General features: G+C 34.6%; 1 protein-coding gene across 1 annotated transcript in view; it reads right to left on the bottom strand.

The window, feature by feature from the left end:
- The window catches only part of nid1a (nidogen 1a), a 45,276-nt gene extending 25,517 nt beyond the window's left edge, over positions 1-19,759 (bottom strand). Inside the window, exons 1-11 of the mRNA XM_077217490.1 lie at positions 19,425-19,759; positions 14,876-15,184; positions 13,178-13,398; positions 11,155-11,450; positions 10,949-11,071; positions 9,620-9,871; positions 6,766-6,966; positions 5,858-6,085; positions 2,884-3,021; positions 2,283-2,411; positions 652-795 (exon numbers count right to left, since the gene is read on the bottom strand). Coding sequence (XP_077073605.1) covers positions 652-795; positions 2,283-2,411; positions 2,884-3,021; positions 5,858-6,085; positions 6,766-6,966; positions 9,620-9,871; positions 10,949-11,071; positions 11,155-11,450; positions 13,178-13,398; positions 14,876-15,184; positions 19,425-19,628 — 2,245 coding nt within the window. The 5' untranslated portion in view covers positions 19,629-19,759. The remainder of the gene's footprint in view (positions 1-651; positions 796-2,282; positions 2,412-2,883; positions 3,022-5,857; positions 6,086-6,765; positions 6,967-9,619; positions 9,872-10,948; positions 11,072-11,154; positions 11,451-13,177; positions 13,399-14,875; positions 15,185-19,424) is intronic.
- Between the last annotated feature and the right edge of the window lie 150 nt (positions 19,760-19,909).

Genomic DNA, 19,909 nt, shown 5'->3' with positions numbered 1-19,909 from the left:
CACCGAGGTCAAATGCATTCACATCATGTCCTTTATGATTAAAATAAAGTGCTCAACCATATCTAGAAATGAACTTATCAGAAGCAAAAATAAAACATTACACTAGAAACTTATATTTCTATTTCTTATATTTAAACTTAATTTATAGAAACTTTTTACATTTCTCTGAAAACTAATGAAAATTTGCAGGTAATTAACGGAACGAATATATAGACAGATATGCAGAATATATAACAAAATTTTCATACATTTTTAAGCCAAAAATTGCTAAATTGAAATTAAATAAAAATATTAACATCAAAAAAATGTAAATATTACAAATGTACACTATCCCTTGACCAGACATGGTTAGGCAGAATAAATCAATGGATCAACTAAACCTGACTGATCGATCAATCAGGCAAGTTTATCAGCCAATAATGGCCGAATATCTGCTGAAAAATAGAAACACATTAATTTATCGCTAATTTACAGTTCGCTAAACATGATCACTACAGCACAGATGAATGCACCTGTAAACATGCATATGAAACTCATTAGTCAACCAGTACTGTTTCGCATTAAATGGTGTGCATTCTTCTTGTCTGATAAATGAAAGTGTCTCTGGTATAGAGAGGTAGAGACAGCTGGAACAGAGGAGTAGTAACTCACCCTGACAGCTTCGTCCATCTCCCATGAATCCCGGCAAGCAGGAGCAGATGTAGGAGGATCCGCCGGTGTAACTACAGCGAGAGCGTTCAGGGACGTCACAGTCGTGAGTGCCGGTGCGGCACGGGTCCACGGGACGCTGCACTTCTGTAGGACAACACAAGACAACGGATTCAATAAAAACTGTTTATTTTAATCTAATTCAGAGAGTTCAATCACTTATCAGGCACATTTTGAAACGGGAGTGTCTGAATATCTCCACAGAAATCATACAAGAGATCTCTTAAATATCTCAATGTCAATTCTCCTAGACTGCAGTGAGATTAAATAGAGATCAAACTGAGACTTTTGCTGAAGTATTCTGCTTCTTCAGAAGCCCAGTAATCTCACAAGCATTTTCTTTAGAGATCTCTAATCAAAGAGAGTCTAATCAAAAGTCACAGATCTTAATCTTAACCCAAACATTTCTCATCAAAGGATCTGAGCTGCTATTGTATTCACATACATTTTCAAATCAACGAGACATCCATTTTCTTTTTATTTTATAAATAAATACACTACCGTTGGTTTTGAAGTCTCTTCTGCTCACCAAGGCTGCATTTATTTGATCCAAAATGTAGTAAAAACAGTGCAATATTATTACCATTTAAAATAGCTATTCTCAATTTAAATATATATTGTAAAGTGTAATTTATTCATGTGATCAAAAGCTGAATTTTCAGCATCATTACTCTAGTCTTCAGTGTCACATGATCCTTCAGAAATCATTCTAACATGATGATTTGATACTCAAGAAACATTTATAATTATTATCAATGTTGAAAAAGTTGTGCTGATTAATTTTTGTGTAACTTTTGAACAGTGGTGTACAAGTTTGCTGTCTATTTAACAAATGAATCCTCAAAAAAAATGATTTACACTGTTAAAACGCTTTACACAAAAATATAAAGCAGCATATTTAATTTATTATCTAGCACCTTATTTTAACACAATTTATTGTTATTGTTATGTTGTATATTTCTTTTTCTTGTCATTACAATCATGCCAAAAAAGTATTTTAAATTGTAAATTGAAAATTGACATCTATGTTTTACAAGAGCTACAGGCTGAAATTATGAGCTTCAGAGGAGCGAAATTTGAAACAATTTGCATTATATAAAGCGCTAGAGAAATCTCCATTTGAAACTCAATCTTGTCTTGGAAAAACAAATGCGATTTGTTTAATTTTTCCCAAGAAAATAAAGTCTTGTACCCCCAGTTTCACAGACAAGGCTTAAGTCTAGTCCCAGACTAAAATGCATGTTTGATCTGTTTTTAACTGAAAGCAACTTAAAATATATCAGTGCCACTGTTTGTCTCAAGATTCACACCAGTAATGTTTTTTTTTCTAAGGCACGTTTATAAAAGATATTTAAATGCCCTAATTGAACTAAGGCCTAATCCTGGCTTAATCTAAGCCCTGTCTGTGAAACCAGTCCATGTTTTCTTTAGATTATGTTTGGACCATTACTTTAGATGTTTTGGAAATTTTATGATGCAAATCGACTGAATTTAGCTTTATAGAGGGGGATTTTGTCAACAAATAATGATGATTATGAACACAAACCGACATAAAAATCTCCTGACTCACATACCAACACATGTCTGTCCATCACTAGCGAACTGGAAGCCGTCCTGACACTCGCAGCGAAACGTTCCCGGCTGGTTGTTGCAGACGGCGTTCGGCCCACAGATCTGAGGGGTTTCCCTGCATTCATCGATGTCTAAGGAGAAAAGGAAAGCAGACTAAACTTGCCGGACCGGGCTTTAGTGAGTGTTTCCACGACCGCTTTAATGCGATCACAAACAATAGACTTCCTTATAGTCACATTCCCACGGATCACTAACGATGATACCATCGGTTCTCATAATTGCATCTTTTTAAGATAAAATCTGTCCCGTTTTTGTGTAATTTCCTCTAAGCATCAAGGGATGGGTCACATCCTTAGAGGTCTGGGAGAATATTTATGCAGACATAGAGACAATTTTGACGTCTGATTAGAAGATTGCGTAGGAAACGACCCCCATAGGAAGCTGAGCTCTACTTTCATGAAGAAAATCGATTTCCCTTCTGAAGGAAGAAGATTAGTGGCCGTTTTAGGAGGGAAATGAAATAGGAAATGGTTTTAATTGAAACGCTACACTGAGGATAGATGTAATTGTGGTAAAATCTCAGATTATCCCACAGCACCGTACCATTGCATGTGCGTCCGTCTCCAGTAAAGCCCGCGGCACATTCGCATGTGAACTGGTTTCCTTGTCCGGGTCTGCATAAGGCGTTAGTATCGCAGCCGTGTCTCCCGGTGAAGCAAGCGTTCTCTTCCGTCTGTCCACCTGTGGATTTTATATAAGAAACAACTATTGTGAATATACATTAAAGGTCCCATATTGTACACCTTTCTGGAGTTTTATTTATGTGTTGATGTCCTTAAGAATATATATTTGCGGTATATGTACCAAAAACCATCTCGATTAGGGGTATGCCGGTTCACAAAATTCACGGGTCGGTTTGATACGACAGTGGTCACGGTTCGGTACGTTTTCGATACAGCAAAAAGAAAGAAATGCCAGAGAAATGTCCTATTTACTAAAAGAAAAAATATTTTTAAGTAAGTGCGAGTTTTCCTACATCTTGAAACTTTTAGTTTTATAAATGAGGGTAATCTTTGAAGGATGAACAAATAATGTTTTGGTCATCACATTAAAAATAACTTTATTTAATAATAATATTTGAGTTTTGAAGTGCTGGAAAAAGATGTGATGTATTTCTGCCAAACTTCCATGCTTACAGTGTGTGTTACTATAGTAAATCCATGATGAATGTTGCTGATCTGTGGACTTAATAACTAGTTATTAATAGCCTATAACTAGTTCATTCATGGCACAATGTTTCTCCTGGTTTTTAATAACGGAGAGATTTGAATGCTTTCACTAGATCTCGCAGCGATGTTATTACTTCAGTGGAGAATTCAAATGCTTTGTTTACTGGATCTCTCAGCGCTGTATAACAGTGTCGCTTGATCAAGATCGGCTCGCGCTGCACTGATGTTGATGGTCCAAACTGATAAACGGCCCGTGAAACACAAAATAATGAGTAGCGCAGTTTCGTTCCGCTTTCATTACGTTTGCCATTTTATGTCGTGCAACGTTGTGGTGATCGCGCCAGCGCGGATTTTGGTCGGCAGAAAAATGGTCCAACGAATCGTTCGGTTTGTAATGTGTACCGAACCAAAAGCCTTTTACTGAACGGTTCAATACGAATACATGTATCGTTACCCCCCTAATCTCAATATATTTTCACAGCTCCTTTCTCAGGAGCTCTGCTGCTAAGAACAGGTCGATTTTGGCTCGTCTAATTAATATTCATGAGCCTTTCTTCTGATTGGCCTCTTGTTTTCTGAGTGACGCACGGCCAGGCCAACCACAGGTAACTAGGGTAATGTATGCTGTGCCTTGATGATGTTCACAATTAAGGTAAATAAAACACCAGTAATGATGGACATTGATGAGGGAAATGTTTCACGATGTTTCAGAATGGTCGGCTAATTAATGTTTTTTTTTTTTTTTACTATGGTGTTATTGTAAGAGTATTATAATTACCATTACATCAATGTTGCACACAGATTTAACGTTAACGCTCATTTAAACTGTCTGTAAACAAACTCAGACTTTTGAAATAACGTTACCCATGCAAGTAAGTTACACTTAACGTTAGTTTCTGTTAGCAAAATAAAAGACACAGCAACTTAGTGAACTTAATCTCACTCAATAAAAACAACAGACAGCAACAGGGCCGGTGTCTGTAACTTAGGAAAACAACGTATTTTGTCTTTTTTTCTTGTCTTGTTTCCAATATATATTCTATCAAAGCTTGTGGCAACCATAGACTGTACAAAACAACATGTCAGTATCAATTTGTATCTGTTTACAAACTATAATTTCAGATTATGCTGGCTCCATAGTCCATAATGTAGGATAAAATGTGTTAGAAGTTTATTTACGGGTTGGGAATTTGAGGTCGGACCGATCAATGTAGGGACTGAAGCATCTTTGATGAGAAGCTTCTTTAAATAAACATTGAACTGTACATGATTGATGAAGCAGTCACGTGTGCAGAACAGTTTAAGGTTGAACTAAATTGCTGTGGCATTTCAGAATAAATAAACATTAGACACTGGTCTCTTATTAATGTTGTTGCCTGTGCAATGATGTAGTTTCCTGACATCCATCGACTGAACAGCGTTTTCCCGACATGTGTCCGTGTTGTTGTTGTTGCTCAGTGATGATGTTGTCTGGAGTTGGGCTAAAGGAGTGAGGGATTGTGGGTAGTGTTCGGGCGGGGACTGAGTAGTTCTGACATCACATTTTTACGGAAGTCACAACAGCTCGTGAAAAGGCACAGCTACTTTATCCAGGCTGTGTGCATTTGTCTGTGGATCGACTGTTTTGAAACGTATTATGGTAGTTTCATAACCCCTAGACCTCTGTTATCATGAAAAAAACAGGAAATTTCAGTTTTGACAAAATGGGACCTTTAAACTTAAAGTGGAAATGAAGCAGTCAGTCAAGCTTACACAATATATAAATACATAAAAATATATAACAAACCCGATTAATGTAACCATTTTAAAGAAAAAGGGATGTTTTGTTATAGCTTTCGGAGCAAGGGTGCCGCCATCTTGCAATAATACCACAGCGTGTGACATCACATATTTAATTATAAATGAAATATGCACTCAATTGCATACATTTGAAACCTGAACACTGAATAAAGCCAGCTTCAAAATTCTTGTTTGATTTCATTGACATATTAAAGGTTTCTATATCTCTTTTCATCACTTCATAAATAAAAAAATACTGTCAACAGCCATAAAAGGCAAATGTTATATGAACTGTAAAAACCTTCAGAATAAAGATATGAATAAAACTGTAAAGTTTGGTGTGTGTGAAGCTGCTGAGAAAGAGATTTCTGACTCAAACACACAGCCTCTAAAGATATGGATTATACTTGTAATCTACAGACGCAAATAGACAAAATGCAATAAAATAAACATTTAAAAGTGTATTTTTCTTTGAACTAGTCAGAAACAACACTTTATTAAAAGCCAAATAGCATAAAATCTCAACTGTTTTTGTTTGTAGGTAAATATTTTCACAGATCATCCCTCACCGTTGACGTCTCCAATCTTGTTACTCATGGCATAACGCAAGAGCTGTTCGGCCATATTGTACATGACGAACACCTGGTCGACGCTGAGCATCTGTGCGGTCTTTCTGACGGGTTCATCATGCTGGCAGTCCTGAAACGTGATGGTTTCTCTGAAGGTGTAGCTTCTGCTCTGAGTCGAACCGTCCTGTAGATTGATCACATACTCCCGTGTGGATGAAGACGTGATCACTGACAGGAAGAGACAAAATAGGCTTCACAAAAGGACTTGAATAATGTACTTTTGGTTGGTGACATTTTTTTAATGTTTTAATGTGAGTATCTTCTGCTCACTAAAGCTGCATTTATTTGATCAAAAACACTGTAAAAAATTATGAAATATTATTACAATGTAAAACAGATGTTTTCTACGTGAAAATATTATAAAATGTAATTTATTCCTGTGATCAAAGTTGAATTTTCAGCGTCATTACTCCAGTCTTCAGTGTCACATGATCCTTCAGAAATCTGTATAATATCATTATTTGTTGCTCAATAAACATTTATGATTATTATCAATGTTGAAACCATTAAACAGTGATGCATTTTATTTTTCAGGATTATTTGATGAATAGAAAGTTCAAAAGAACAGCATTTATCTGAAATAGGATCTTTTGTAACATTATAAATGTCTTTGTCACGTTTGATCAATCTAATGCATCTTTGCTGAAAATAAGAAAATAAAACTGAACCCAAACATTTGAACGGTACTGCAAATAGAAATGCATGCATTTCTTTTTCTCTTTTTCACTTCTAAACAAAGCACTTTTAAGCACTTTTGCAAACTGAAGTGCAAAGGATACACAGTTTTATCTGTATATTGTATCGTTCTTGTGCAGTGAATGATGGGAAATCATGCGTGTTTGACTCACAGTTGCTGCTGTACTGGTAGATCTCGGTGTAGGGGTCGATCTGAACCGTGGCTCCCTGAGGAACCTCAGGAATCTTTCCGTCGAGTCTGGTGTCAACCATCAGGTGGTCGTGCTCATCGATGCCTTTGAACTCCTGAGAGATGGTCAACCTCTCTCCGCCTGGCTGGAAGGTCACATCGGCCTGACGCTTGAACTCTCCGCCTGAGAGATGGGAGTGTGAGGCTGGATCAAACATTTCAACTCAAACCGATGTGTCAAAGCAAAGAGCGTTTACACACTAGAGTTTGCTGAATTAATTTTAAATGGGACGGTGTGTCGTAAGAAATATTTGCTGTATTCCGGCTTGAACTGAAACTGATCTTGATCTTTCTGCACCCTCTCAATATGCTATTGTGCATAGTGAAAATAGTCGTTAGATGTAATTTATACTTAGTGCAGATATGGCAGAAACACATTTTCATATGCATTTTTCATAATAGAAAATAAGATGATTACCAATGAGGAATCTCTATGGAAGAAATGCATCTTATTATTTATGTAAATCTGGGGTTTTAAATCTTTTAGATACCATAGACCCCAAATATAAAATTTATAAGGCAGCAATTTATGTATATATATATGTGTGTGTGTGTGTGTGTGTGTGTGTGTGTGTGTGTGTGTGTGTGTGTGTGTGTGTGTGTGTGTGTGTGTGTGTGTGTGTGTGTGTGTGTGTGTGTGTGTATATATATATATGTATGTATGTACAATATCATTAAGAAAATATTCAGTTCATATTACATAATGCTCTGACTTTTTCTACTCACTATAGTACCATACTGTTAGATGTATTATTTATTTATTTGTTTACCGTAATCATATTTTCAATTATTTACTTTATTTAATTTTGTTTTTTTATCATTTATTTATTTTTTATGTTTTTTTCTAAACTTTTCCATGTACCCCCTTAGCACTGTAAAAGCTTGTATCTGCCGTGGAATAAAAAATAAAAAAGGTATTTTCAACTTTTTATCTTACGACTCTGACTTTATCATTTTCATTTCACACAAGAAAAAAGTCAGAATTATGAGTGACTTTTTTTCTCAGAATTGTGAGATATAAACTCGCAATTGCGAGTTATAAAATCCGAATTGTGGTTCATAAAAAATGTCAGGGCTGCAAGATAAAAACTCACAATTACCTTTCTGTTTTTTTTTATTCGGATGGAAACAAGCTTCCATAGAAAAACCCCTGATTTAAATAACATTTCCTTTGCATTTTCTTTTCATTTGATAACACTCCTATTTAAAGTGAGATGGATTTTATTGACGACTTATAATATGAATAATAATTCGTTACATTTATATAGCACTTTTCTCTGTACTCAATGAGCTTTACATATAGAAGTGTAAATCTCCTCAACCACCACCAATTAGGGCTGCACAATATATCGAAATTATCGAAACAACACAAATGTATATATCGTGATATGCATATCGCATATCACACGAGTCATGAACAAAAGACAAAGAGAATATCACTCACTGCTCTCGGCTGAATAACTTTTGTAGCTTTAAGGCGAGACACGGCAGGCAAAAACAAAGGTTTTTTTTCACGGGTCAATTTTGAGATTTTGGGATATTTGTCTTCAATAACATGTTTTCTTTCAGACTTGTGGTGAAAAAAAGTCCGAAATACACATTTAGGTCTTTATTTTACTACACTTTGTCCGTTTGCATCTGTAGATTTCGCCTAAATTCATCAAAAGTTGTCGTTATAAATCATGCTCCGCGATCGCGATCTGCACCCTGTCATCACACACACCGTTAGAAAGCTCTCTCTCTCCTGTACAATACTGCCGGATCCAAATGTGGTCATTTCCTTTTTATCAGCAACCAGTCGTGAAAGTAAAATGGGGGATTTCACTTTAAATGCGCAATCTCATTTTACAATTTAAATCTTTAAAGCCCGTTTTCTCAAAATGACTTGACAAAATGAAATCTCCAGTTCAGTGGCACCTTTATACACACCAAACTTTCCAGTCTTGTACCTAGTTAAATTATGAAGACATTTACAGAGGGATTTGTAAATATATTATTCCTAGCCTGATTTATATAACATTTTTATATAATTTTTATTCCTAGCCTGAAAATCATTTTTTTAAGGCTATTGTCGGTATATTCTGATTTACAGGATAACGAAAGTAGATATCCATAAATCCCTCTGTAATTTTTTCCCATCTAATATATGAACACAATGAAAAAATTATTTTGAACCTGGCTTTGTCCAATACTCAGATTTCGTTTTTTTTTTAATATATGCAAATTAGTGCATATTTAATTAGATAATGCCTAATTTGCATATTTAAACATTAAATTACAGAAAAAACTTGTAATACATTTTTTTCTCATCTTAATGTAGGTAATTGACTTGAAAAGTTTAATAGTGACATCTGCAAGTTAAAAACGTTACCCTATTCACCTGTAGTGTCTCGCCTTAAGAATCAGGATATATTTAATTCATACTGTGAAAACTAAACAGTGTTTATTTTTAAATTTGATTATGCAGTTTCTGTTGTTAAATAATCCTAATGTAGGATAAGCTGAACCCCTAAACCCAGTGGTTTACACAGATGTTAACCTAACACTTCTTACGCGTCAGTAAAACACTGCTGTTCACTTTCAGAAGTTGCAGGGATGTTTTCTTGTCACAAAAAGAACGTGAAACAATAAAAATAATTTCACATATATTTTTACGTTTATTTTACACACTTATCGTATCGCATATCTCATTATTTAATGAGTTACCGCAAATCGCATTTTTCTTCAATATCGTGCAGCCCTAACACAAATGACTTCTCACTATATGAAACTCTCACCAATGATGCTGAAGCCGTTCTTAAAGCCCGGCTGCTGGAGTGCAAAAGCCCATCCGATGACCCCCGCGACGGACGACAGCGGCTGAAGAGAGAAGCCCACGATCGGTGGGATGGCGCTGATGGCCACATAGGCTCTGCCGTCATTAACCACCACATACGAGTGGAGATCGTTGCTAGCGAAGTCCACGGGCACCGGCGAGTTTCCCACGAACACCCTGCCGCTCACTTTACCATTCATCCTCTGAGGAATCCCTGTGGAAGATCGATCAGATCTCATTATAAACCGAGGCTTTTCTCAGGACTCAACACAGAACCAGAATCTGTTTACTGTATAAAACTAACAAATACATTTCAATCATGAAATCTATTAATATTACTGCAAATGGAATGGGCATCGTTAATAGTTTTAATCATTTTGTAGATTACAGATTCATCTTTTAACCCAAAATAGGACACAGACTTTGATATCAGAAACTAGTTACATGTGAAACATTGTATATTCTAATCCAGGATTTCCCAAACGGTTTTTATTGTTGTGTTTTGTTTTTGACTTTGTATTTTTTGCTACTTTATTTTATCATCATCATCATATTATTATTATTATTATTATGTAAGTGTTGTTATGTAATAGTTATACTATAAAAAAGGGTAATAAAAAAAATTATAGAAAAAATATGAACATGTAAAATAAAAATAAATATCTTTAAATGGAAATTAATAACTTTTTTTTGTCCATCTCACGTCATGTGACCATTAACCAGATTAATGGTCAAAAAACTGTGAACCAGGATTATTATTATTATTGTAATATATTATTATATTAAAAGGATCGTTAACTGAAATAAAATATAAAACTTGTATTTCAGGTAGTTTATTTAGCAAGATTTCTTATTTTCATTTGGTTTAACTTTAGGTATTAAAATAACTAAAACTAAAGCTGAAATTAATAATAAAAAAAAGATATATATATATATATATATATATATATATATATATATATATATATATATTAAAAACGATATAAACCATTTTAAAAAACATTCAACAAAATTATAAAAAATTACTAAAATTAAAATGAAACCGGAAAATATAAAAATAAAAACAATTTCTAAATATTAAGATACTAAAATAAAACAGCTGTGGACATGAATGTGTTATTAAATCATTGAAATATTTTTTAGAGTCCAAGCTCTAGTCTAATTTATCTTGCTGTCTTAAATATACTTTATATATTTACATTTGCACAGGCTGTCAGTGATCATAACCCGTTCTATAACAGAAATGAAAGCAATAATAACTGAACTAAAGTCCATTAGAGAGACACATTACCATCAGATACGCATTGAATGCCATTGCCGTAGTATCCAGGCTCACACTGGCAGCATCTTCCACTACATTCACCAAATTTGGAGCATCTGTGATCGCCACATTCCCCGGAGTTGTATGTAAATACTGTACACAAAGAATTAGTCATTTGGGCTCAAGAAAAGTACAAAGTTGTTCATTATTCTAGTAAATAAACCATCCATGCTGACCGTCCACCTCGATGTTGTCCCCATTCTGGATTTCCACGATCTCGGGATCTTGAGGTGTGAACTGAACCGTGTGCACTTGAATGGGAGGAGGGTGTTCTGGACGATGGTAAACTCCATCCAGGTTCTCCTGTTGGATATCGGGATAGACCTGGACTTGCTGGTTGTGTGTTCCTGCAGTCCTGAATGTGTGGGAATCCGAGGGAATATCTGGCACTTCTCCAGGGGCGACGTTCGTGAAGTGAGGGAACGTCCCGATCTCATACACCCACACGCCGCGCTTCCCGGAGTTAGTCTGCCTGGAAAAGACATTCAACACCAGTATGGGAAAACGTGCTCAAAGTACATTGACACTGCTAAACAGTGGACAAGCCACCGAAACATTATTAAATCACCTAAAAATTTTAATCCAGCCATTATTTACATTTACATTTAATCATTTAGCAGATGCTTTTATCCAAAGCGACTTGCCAAATGAGGAGAATAGAAGCAGTCAAACTAACAATATGCAAGTGCTATAACCCTTCCCAGTTTATTCTAACGCAGTACATGTATAAATGTTTTTTTTAAAATAATATAGAATTGTATAGAATAGAAAAGAAAGTGTTAGGATTAACACTGATGTTTGTTTCCTGTTGGAATATAAATGGAGAAATCTTCATATAGCTCTTTCTGTCACGCTCCGAAAAGTGCAAAAACTACCATGAGGCTCAATAAAAGCATCACTGCAAAAATAAATAAATTAGATTTTTTTATTCAGTCTTGTTTTCCATTATAAATATCTAAAAATTCTTAAATCAAGCTACATTTACTTGAGAAGCAAAATGGCTTTCTGAAAATGTCTTGCTTTCTGAAAAAGCTTAAAACAAGAATTTGGATTATTTTTCATACCTCACAGACACTTATTCTTGTGTTAAAGTCCCCCGTAGTAAAAAAATAAAATAAAATTTCAAGCTTTTATTGTTGTTTATATGTCTATGTGGTGTTTTTAATATGCTTTAACACAAAGCATGTGTAAATTCATAAGTCGACAGCATTGCTGAGTATTTTCTCCTTAAAACTGCAGTGAACCAAAGACAGTCTCAAAAACACGGTTTGAAATCGCTGGTGTTTCTGACGTCACAAACTACCTTGTTACCAATCAGATCAACGTGTGACCGTCAACGAGAGGATCTCTGAGTGGGTGAGTGAGTGGAGGCGGGGCTCATTTGCATATTCATAGAACCACGTATACTAAATGAGTCAAGGGTGTCGAGTTACATTTAAGATATTTTAAGGCATGACGTTTTTTATTTTAAGAAATAAACGTTTAAATATGCCATTTTGGTTTGATTCAGTTTTAAGGGATACAATTATTGACTACAGGGGGACTTTAAGCATAAACTCCCTTAATTTTGATACATTTTTCACACAAAAAAAAAACCAGACTTAATATCTGAAGTCATTTTGCATCTCAAGTAAATGCATCTTGCATATTTGTACTGGAAAACAAGACAAAAAAATCTGATGAAGAAATTCATTTTCTTGCAGTTGATACGACTCAAACTCTAAACTGCAAGTCATATGAAGACGTTTTATGTAAGGAATATACATCATTCCTCTCAAATCTCATTCTACACAGATCCGTCACATGCACTACTTTTATGATTAGCTTAAGTCAAGTCAACTTTACTTATAAAGCCCTTTATACAAGACTTTACATGGATAAACAGGAAAATAATGATGATGAACAATGTAAACAGAATTCAATTTTAATGTAAAGCAGCTCTAGTGATTATTCAGCTGAAATCAGTTCAGTGTTGATTCAGTTCAGTTCAATAACTGTGTAGTTATGGTGTGTCCTGGTCATTTTTGGAGCTGGAGACGTGGTCAATATAATCTAATTGTACGGGGAAAAAATGCAGTGAAGCTTCGTCAGAACGTCTGGTTTTCATTTTCACAGAAGAAAGATTTGTAGCATGAAATGATGGCAATATTTATGGTAAACTATCCGTATGAGACCAACACAAACAGCAACCGAACTTACTCAGCTAAGTTCCTGACCGATGCCTCGGTGTCGTCTGTGATGCGATAGTACGGTCCTTGTATCTTGGAAAAGAGTAAGCGTGTCTCCTGTCCTTTACTGAAGCCGGCGTGCATCGTGAAACTGCGGCCTGTGCTCTGGAACTGCAGCGAGTCTCTCGGGAAGAGGAGTATCGCGTACGACATCGTCTCCACAGAAGCAATAACCAGTTGAAACGTATTTCGCTATGAGGTTAAACAACATGATCTATTAATGCATTTTTACACTATCAATAGAATCCATGACTCTGTGGTAATTCACACATACAGCAATCTGCAATTACAAAGGCGGCAGACGTCATTCGCTTTCAATTAGTCAATGATTTGATGAAAAAATAGATTTTATTGTAACCTTTCTCATTTTCATTTAGCTTAAGTTGAAGTGCTTAAAATTACTAAAACTAAAAAAAAAAACGATGCATACATATAAATATAAATATATATATAAAAATTAAGAAAAATAAAAAACACAACAAAAGGATTAAAAATAAAAATAAAAAAACGGATAAATATATATATTTAAAATTGCATTCATAATATTAAAATAAAACTATTGTATAAAATTGTTAAAATAAAATAATAAATAAATTATGCTATTCAAATAATAATTCGTATTTTAATAATTAATATTGGATTAATTTTAAAAATGCACAAGCTTGTGTAGAAAAGGGCTACATTAGTTTCATATTTTTTTCATGCTAATGAAACCTTTATATAAAAAGTGTAAATACTCAGTCAAATGTGCTCTAAAATCATCAGAAAGTTGAAGTTGAAGTTTGTGATGGTTTAGGGAATAAAGTCCAAACTTTTATGTTAGATGCGATTAATCACAATTAAACACTTAGTATATTAATTACACTAAAGTAACAGGAGTTTTTCCACTTGTTTTTAACTCTTTATATTAAAAAGAAGTGAAAGAGTTCAGCAATTTACATTCAAAATACAATCTACTATATGAAGCCTTAAAATCTTATGCAATTATACGTTAATTGTGGCTTAAAGTGCATTTACAGCAACTTAAATTTTTTGACATTTAAACTGTAAAATAAGGAATAGGAATGTGATCTTTGCAATGCGAGCGAGTTTGATACATGCATAGATAGTCATAATATAATGCATTATTCTTATGCTCAAAACATACTCTATGCAATATGTGTTATGTAGCGACCAACAGTAGGAACGACCAACTATACCTTAATTGTGACCCTGGACCAAAAAACCAGTCACATGGGTCAATTTTTTTAATTTGAGATTTATACATCATCTGAAAGCTGAATAAATAAGCTTTCCATTGATGTATGGTTTGTGCGGATAGGACTATTTGAAAATCTGGAATCTGAGGGTGCACAAAAATCGACTAAAAAAATCAAAAACATTGGGAAAATCGCCTTTAAAGTCGCGATTGTGCCGCATTGACTCACAAAAATAAATATTTTACATATTTACAGTACAAAATATCTTCATGGAACATGATCTTTACTTAATATCCTAATGATTTTTGGCATAAAAGAAAAATCGATAATTTTGACCCATACAATGTATTGTATTGGCTATTGCCACAAACATACCAGTGCGACATGTGACTGGTTTTGTGATCCAGGGTCACAATTAAAAAATGCATGATAAAATTACTGTAACGGCCCACAAATAAACTGAACCTCACTCTTCCGGTGTGTTCCAGGCCGTCTCCTCTGCTCTCAGGCCTATGATATGCCACATCCACCCATGTGACCACCAGCAAGTGGATGGGATTCACCATATCATCCTCAGGAAAGGCTCTGTTGATGTGATCGGCCGCCCGTTTTAGAAGAGCAGGACTCGAGTCCTGGCGGAAGAAAACCTTTCCTACGCCGTCGCTGGTGTCCAGGTCGCCTTGCAGAGCAGCGATCATCTTAAAACTGGCCGGCATGTTGCCCAGGTACTCGGATTCTCCTGTAGGCTTCTCCAGGGCAGCAAACCCATTGGTGTTGATCTGGATGTGAGATATAATAGTAATAATAATATTACTGAAGAAGATTCTGATGATGGGAATCAATAACCATTAGGGCTGGGCACAAAAATCAATTTTTTCGAATAATCGTTTTTTAAAATGTGGTCGATTCAAAATCCATTCTCAAAGGCCACGAATCGATATTTTTCCATATTTATTTATCTATCACCCAAAAGCCAGTATTAGCTTGCACTGTTCATAGGCTTGCAGCCTCCATGTTACAGCTAATTCTGTGAGATTTTATGTTTGTTTTATCTTAAACATAAATAACCTGATCCTGTTCAATATCAAGGCATGCGAAAATCCTGTCTATTCATTGTATGCATTTGAAATATAGAGTTGGCTTCTGTTTTAATGTACCCAAGTGTACCTAAAATAAAAAAAAGTTTTATATAAAGGCTCTTCATTTCTTTTTATTAATTAACCACTGGTAAACTCATGTTTACTGTTCTTTTTTATAAATATAGGATTTGTATTAAATCTATATTCATTGGGTCGAATCGGGAACCGAAATCGAATTGAAAATCGAAAATCGAATTCGAATCGAATTGAGAGCTTGCTAATCGAAATCGAATCGAATTGGAAACATCTTAATTATACCCAGCCCTAATAACCATAACTTAGGGCCTGTTTACACCTGGTAGCTTCATGCTTTTTTTACTGATCAGATTTATCAAAACGATGCTGTTAACACCCAGTCACATAATTGTGTTTTTGCAAAACGGATATAAATCCGATCTTCAATTCCCGTGCAAATTTATTGGTGTTGAGCTAGATGAGAAATATAATAATAATAATAATATTTCAGAAGAAGATACTGATGATAGGAATCAATAACCATAACTAATACACTAGAACACAATGATGTTTTGTTCAGTTAATGTTTTTAAACAAGTGCTATCAAATCGATTAATTTGACGCTTAATCGCATCTAAAACAAAAGTTTGTAAATGTACTTGTTTCAACTTTTAAAAAGTAAGTGTTCATACTTGACTTAAAAATCTAAGTTTAGTTAACTTTAGGTTAGTTAAACTGGATATTTAAGTTATCTCAACAAATTTTAAGTTGTTATAACTAATTGCGGCAACATCTTTTACGGTGAAAGTATTCTGCAACCATCAAGAGTCAAGAGAGTCAAGAACACCAGTGTTCAATATAGAACATCATTGAATTTAATCATTTAATCAAAATCTGAATTTTCAAACTTATGATCTCTATAGTTGACAGTATCTGTCAAGAAAGAGAAAACAGAAGATGGAAATTAAGTAGAATAAAATAAAACTATTGGACAAAATAGCTCATATATATACATATATATATATATATATATATATATATATATATATATATATATATATATATATATCTTTAAAAATCAATAATGAATAATACTAATAATACAAATAATAGATTTAATAATGTTTATTAGAATAATAATAATAATAGTAATAATAATATACATATTCACATGTGTAGAAAAGGGCTATATAAGTTCCCTATTTTTCTCATGCTACCGTAACCTTTAAAACTTATATCAAAACAAATGAAGTAACCTCTAAAAGAGTAACTACTCGAATGTGCACTAAAATCAACAGAAACTGAGTGTGTTTGTAATGGTTTAGGGAATAAAGTCCATTACCAAACACCCACATACGTACACACACAGTGTAAAAACAGGAAATATTTGACTAAAACATTAAAGAACTTGCAATGTAATACAAATAACAGCATGTGTGACTTATTATAATAGGATATCAAAGAAGACAAAGTGTCTAGAGTCTCTACATCCACACTATAAAGTCAAATATTTTGTAACTCTGATAGTAAAATCCTCAAAGCCTATTCAGCACAGACAAACTAAAATCAGACAAATTCAAAGGCCTAATCTTGATCTTATTCTTGACCAGATTCACGGATCCGGTCTTATAGCTAAAGCATGTCGTTTCTGTGCCACAACATCACCCAAGAGAATTACAAACATAATGATTGTTTTCAAAGAGGTTTCCGGGTGGTCATCCTGGTATTGTTTCATGAATACTCTGTACGTCAATATATGTTCACATACTGCAAGTTGCTTTGGATAAAAGTGTCTGCTAAATGCATAATACATACTATATAGGGCTACATTCAGGCATTTAAACTTTTTATCTAAATTATTTAAATTTAACATAACAGATTATTAACACTTAACAGCTTGGATTATACACGTGAAACTCAAAAAATTTGATTATCGTGCAAAAGTTATAATTTTGATGATTATGGCTTACAGCTTATGAAAACCCCAAATTCAAAATCTCAGAAATTTTGAATATTACATGAAATCAATTAAAAAAAGGATTTTAAACACAGAAATGTCGGCCCTCTGAAAAGTTAATCATGCATATGTATATAGTTAAATATTCTAAATATATTAGTTTCACCTTTTAATTTGAATTACTGAAATACATGAACTGTTGCACGATAGTCTAATTTTTCGAGTTCACCTGTACTGTGAAATGGCATATTCATTTAAACAAAGTTTAACATGAGTACGGATTGTAGTGAAGAATGAATGAAGAAAAGTTAAAGTTTTAGTGGTTTAATAAGGAATGCAAATGCACATTTGAATCGTTTGTGCAATGGCTGTTCAACACCTCACTAAAACAGATGTGCATGCTTTGACTGCATTTCCAGATGTTGTCAGAATGCTACAAACACATGCACTTTTATTCAGCAGGAGATCCTATAAATCCTGAAGGAAACGTCTCATTCCTTCTTGTGACTTTGCCGTTCATTCATAAATCTGCTTGAGAACACTGGAGTTTTGTCAACTACAAATCAACAGAAATGTTATGTTATTAAAAGATGCAATGCATTCTGCTAAAATAAAGAAGAGTTCATGGTAAGAACCACAACAGCTCAAATAGAAATGCTTCTCCTGGAAAGGAAATTGGCAAAGGAAACATGTGGGAAAGGAAGCATTCAAGGGATTGTAATTATGAATGTTATTGTTAGTCAAATCCTCAGAGAAAATTCCCCATAAAGATGTACGAGTCCTCCATCCACATTTTAAAGCATCTAAAATGGTCCGTGAGTCAATCCACCCGATCAATAACAGATATGCAGGAATGTGTCTGGAGTATTTCACTACAGAATCACTCATGAAAGCAAAACTGACTCTTTACTTTTATGATAAACATTCCTACTCTAATAGTTAATGATTCATCAATGCAATCAATCACTCAATTCTCAGTGAATAAAATCACATCCTGTCCTACATTTGTTCTCATTGAATATGTTGCATGCATAAAATAACATCTATACTGTATAAAATGCCAAAATTACAATAAATTACACTCCACATTAGTAGTAATAGTTCAGTATTAATAATATTAATAGTGACAGATCAGTCGACTGGATAATAAACCGGCTTTTAGTAGGCAACCTTGAAATAACTTGTTAAATGATCTATTACTCAATTAGCACTGGAACACCACATTTCTATTTTAGGAGGAGTATAATGAGCTGTTTTCTGTGTTGCCCGTTTCATTGCCAAATGTGCTGCTATTGTGCTTAATCTGTCTCAATAAAATCAGCTGGCAATAAAACACGGTAAAAACAAACAGCAAAGCGTTTGCAACGTGAACTTATAAGACTTTTTTCTGTTTACTTTGGAAAACACCCTGACTGATCTACAAACAGTACACACATTAATGTTGCCACTGGACAGCTGTCTGTGTGTGTGTGTGTGTGTGTGTGTGTGTGTGTGTGTGTGTGTGTGTGTGTGTGTGTGTGTGTGTGTGTGCGCGCGCGTGTGTGTGTGTGTGTGTGTGTGTGTGCATAGACTCCAAAAAATGCGTTGTTTCAACCCAAATTTTGGTCAAATATGGTCAAACCTAACCGTTGAATATTTTTTTTTTAAATTACATTTTTTACCCAACTGTTGGGTTTTTTCGTATTTGACAAAAATTTGGGTTGCAACAACCCAGCTTTTTGGGAGTGTGTGTGTATATATAGTATATACACACACACACACCAAGAAACTTGCATCCTGAAGGGCAATTTAACTACCATAGTATGTTTGCCAAATTTAATTTGACAATTAAATTAATAATTACAATTTATTTCAATTTTAACTTTAATAGTTAATGTCAAAGTATGTTGTTCTAGGGTAATATTATTCCTGAATCATATGTATCGCAGTACAGTAGAAGCAAATATGATAAATATCTGGAACACTCACGTAAATCTCGTTGAACTGTCCGTCGTAAAACGTGACGGGCTTTTCCAGACTGATCTCGTGCGTCTCATCGTTCCCTTCATTAAGAGCCTGATCGCCTGCGTTCCTCCCGAATGGAAAAAGTTCCTGTCGTGTTATCCCGCTAACAGACACTGACAATCCGAATAACAGGATCCACACTGACCATCTCTGCCCCTGCCGACCCATTTCCAGACCCGAACCGAACCTGAAGCTGCCTGAGAGAGACTGACTGCACTGAAGATTAAGCGCGTGTCCGATTTAGAGGCGCGCGCTCCTCCCTGAAACTGTTACGCTGATGCGCGAGTTCACTCTCCGGCACAATGTTTACAAAGTTACAGATTATATTGCTTGTGTTACTGTATTAACATAAAATGAGCAATACTAATATACCACATGTACAGTACATTTACAAAAGTCCGGGTTTAGCTGTCAGTACTTCTTAAAGTATATATGGTAATTTACTCCAG

Source organism: Siphateles boraxobius, unplaced genomic scaffold (assembly GCF_051911475.1).
Source record: "Siphateles boraxobius isolate OS27281-9 unplaced genomic scaffold, OSU_SipBor_1 73, whole genome shotgun sequence".
NCBI lineage: Eukaryota > Metazoa > Chordata > Actinopteri > Cypriniformes > Leuciscidae > Siphateles > Siphateles boraxobius.
This window is presented reverse-complemented; position numbering and strand designations above follow the sequence as displayed.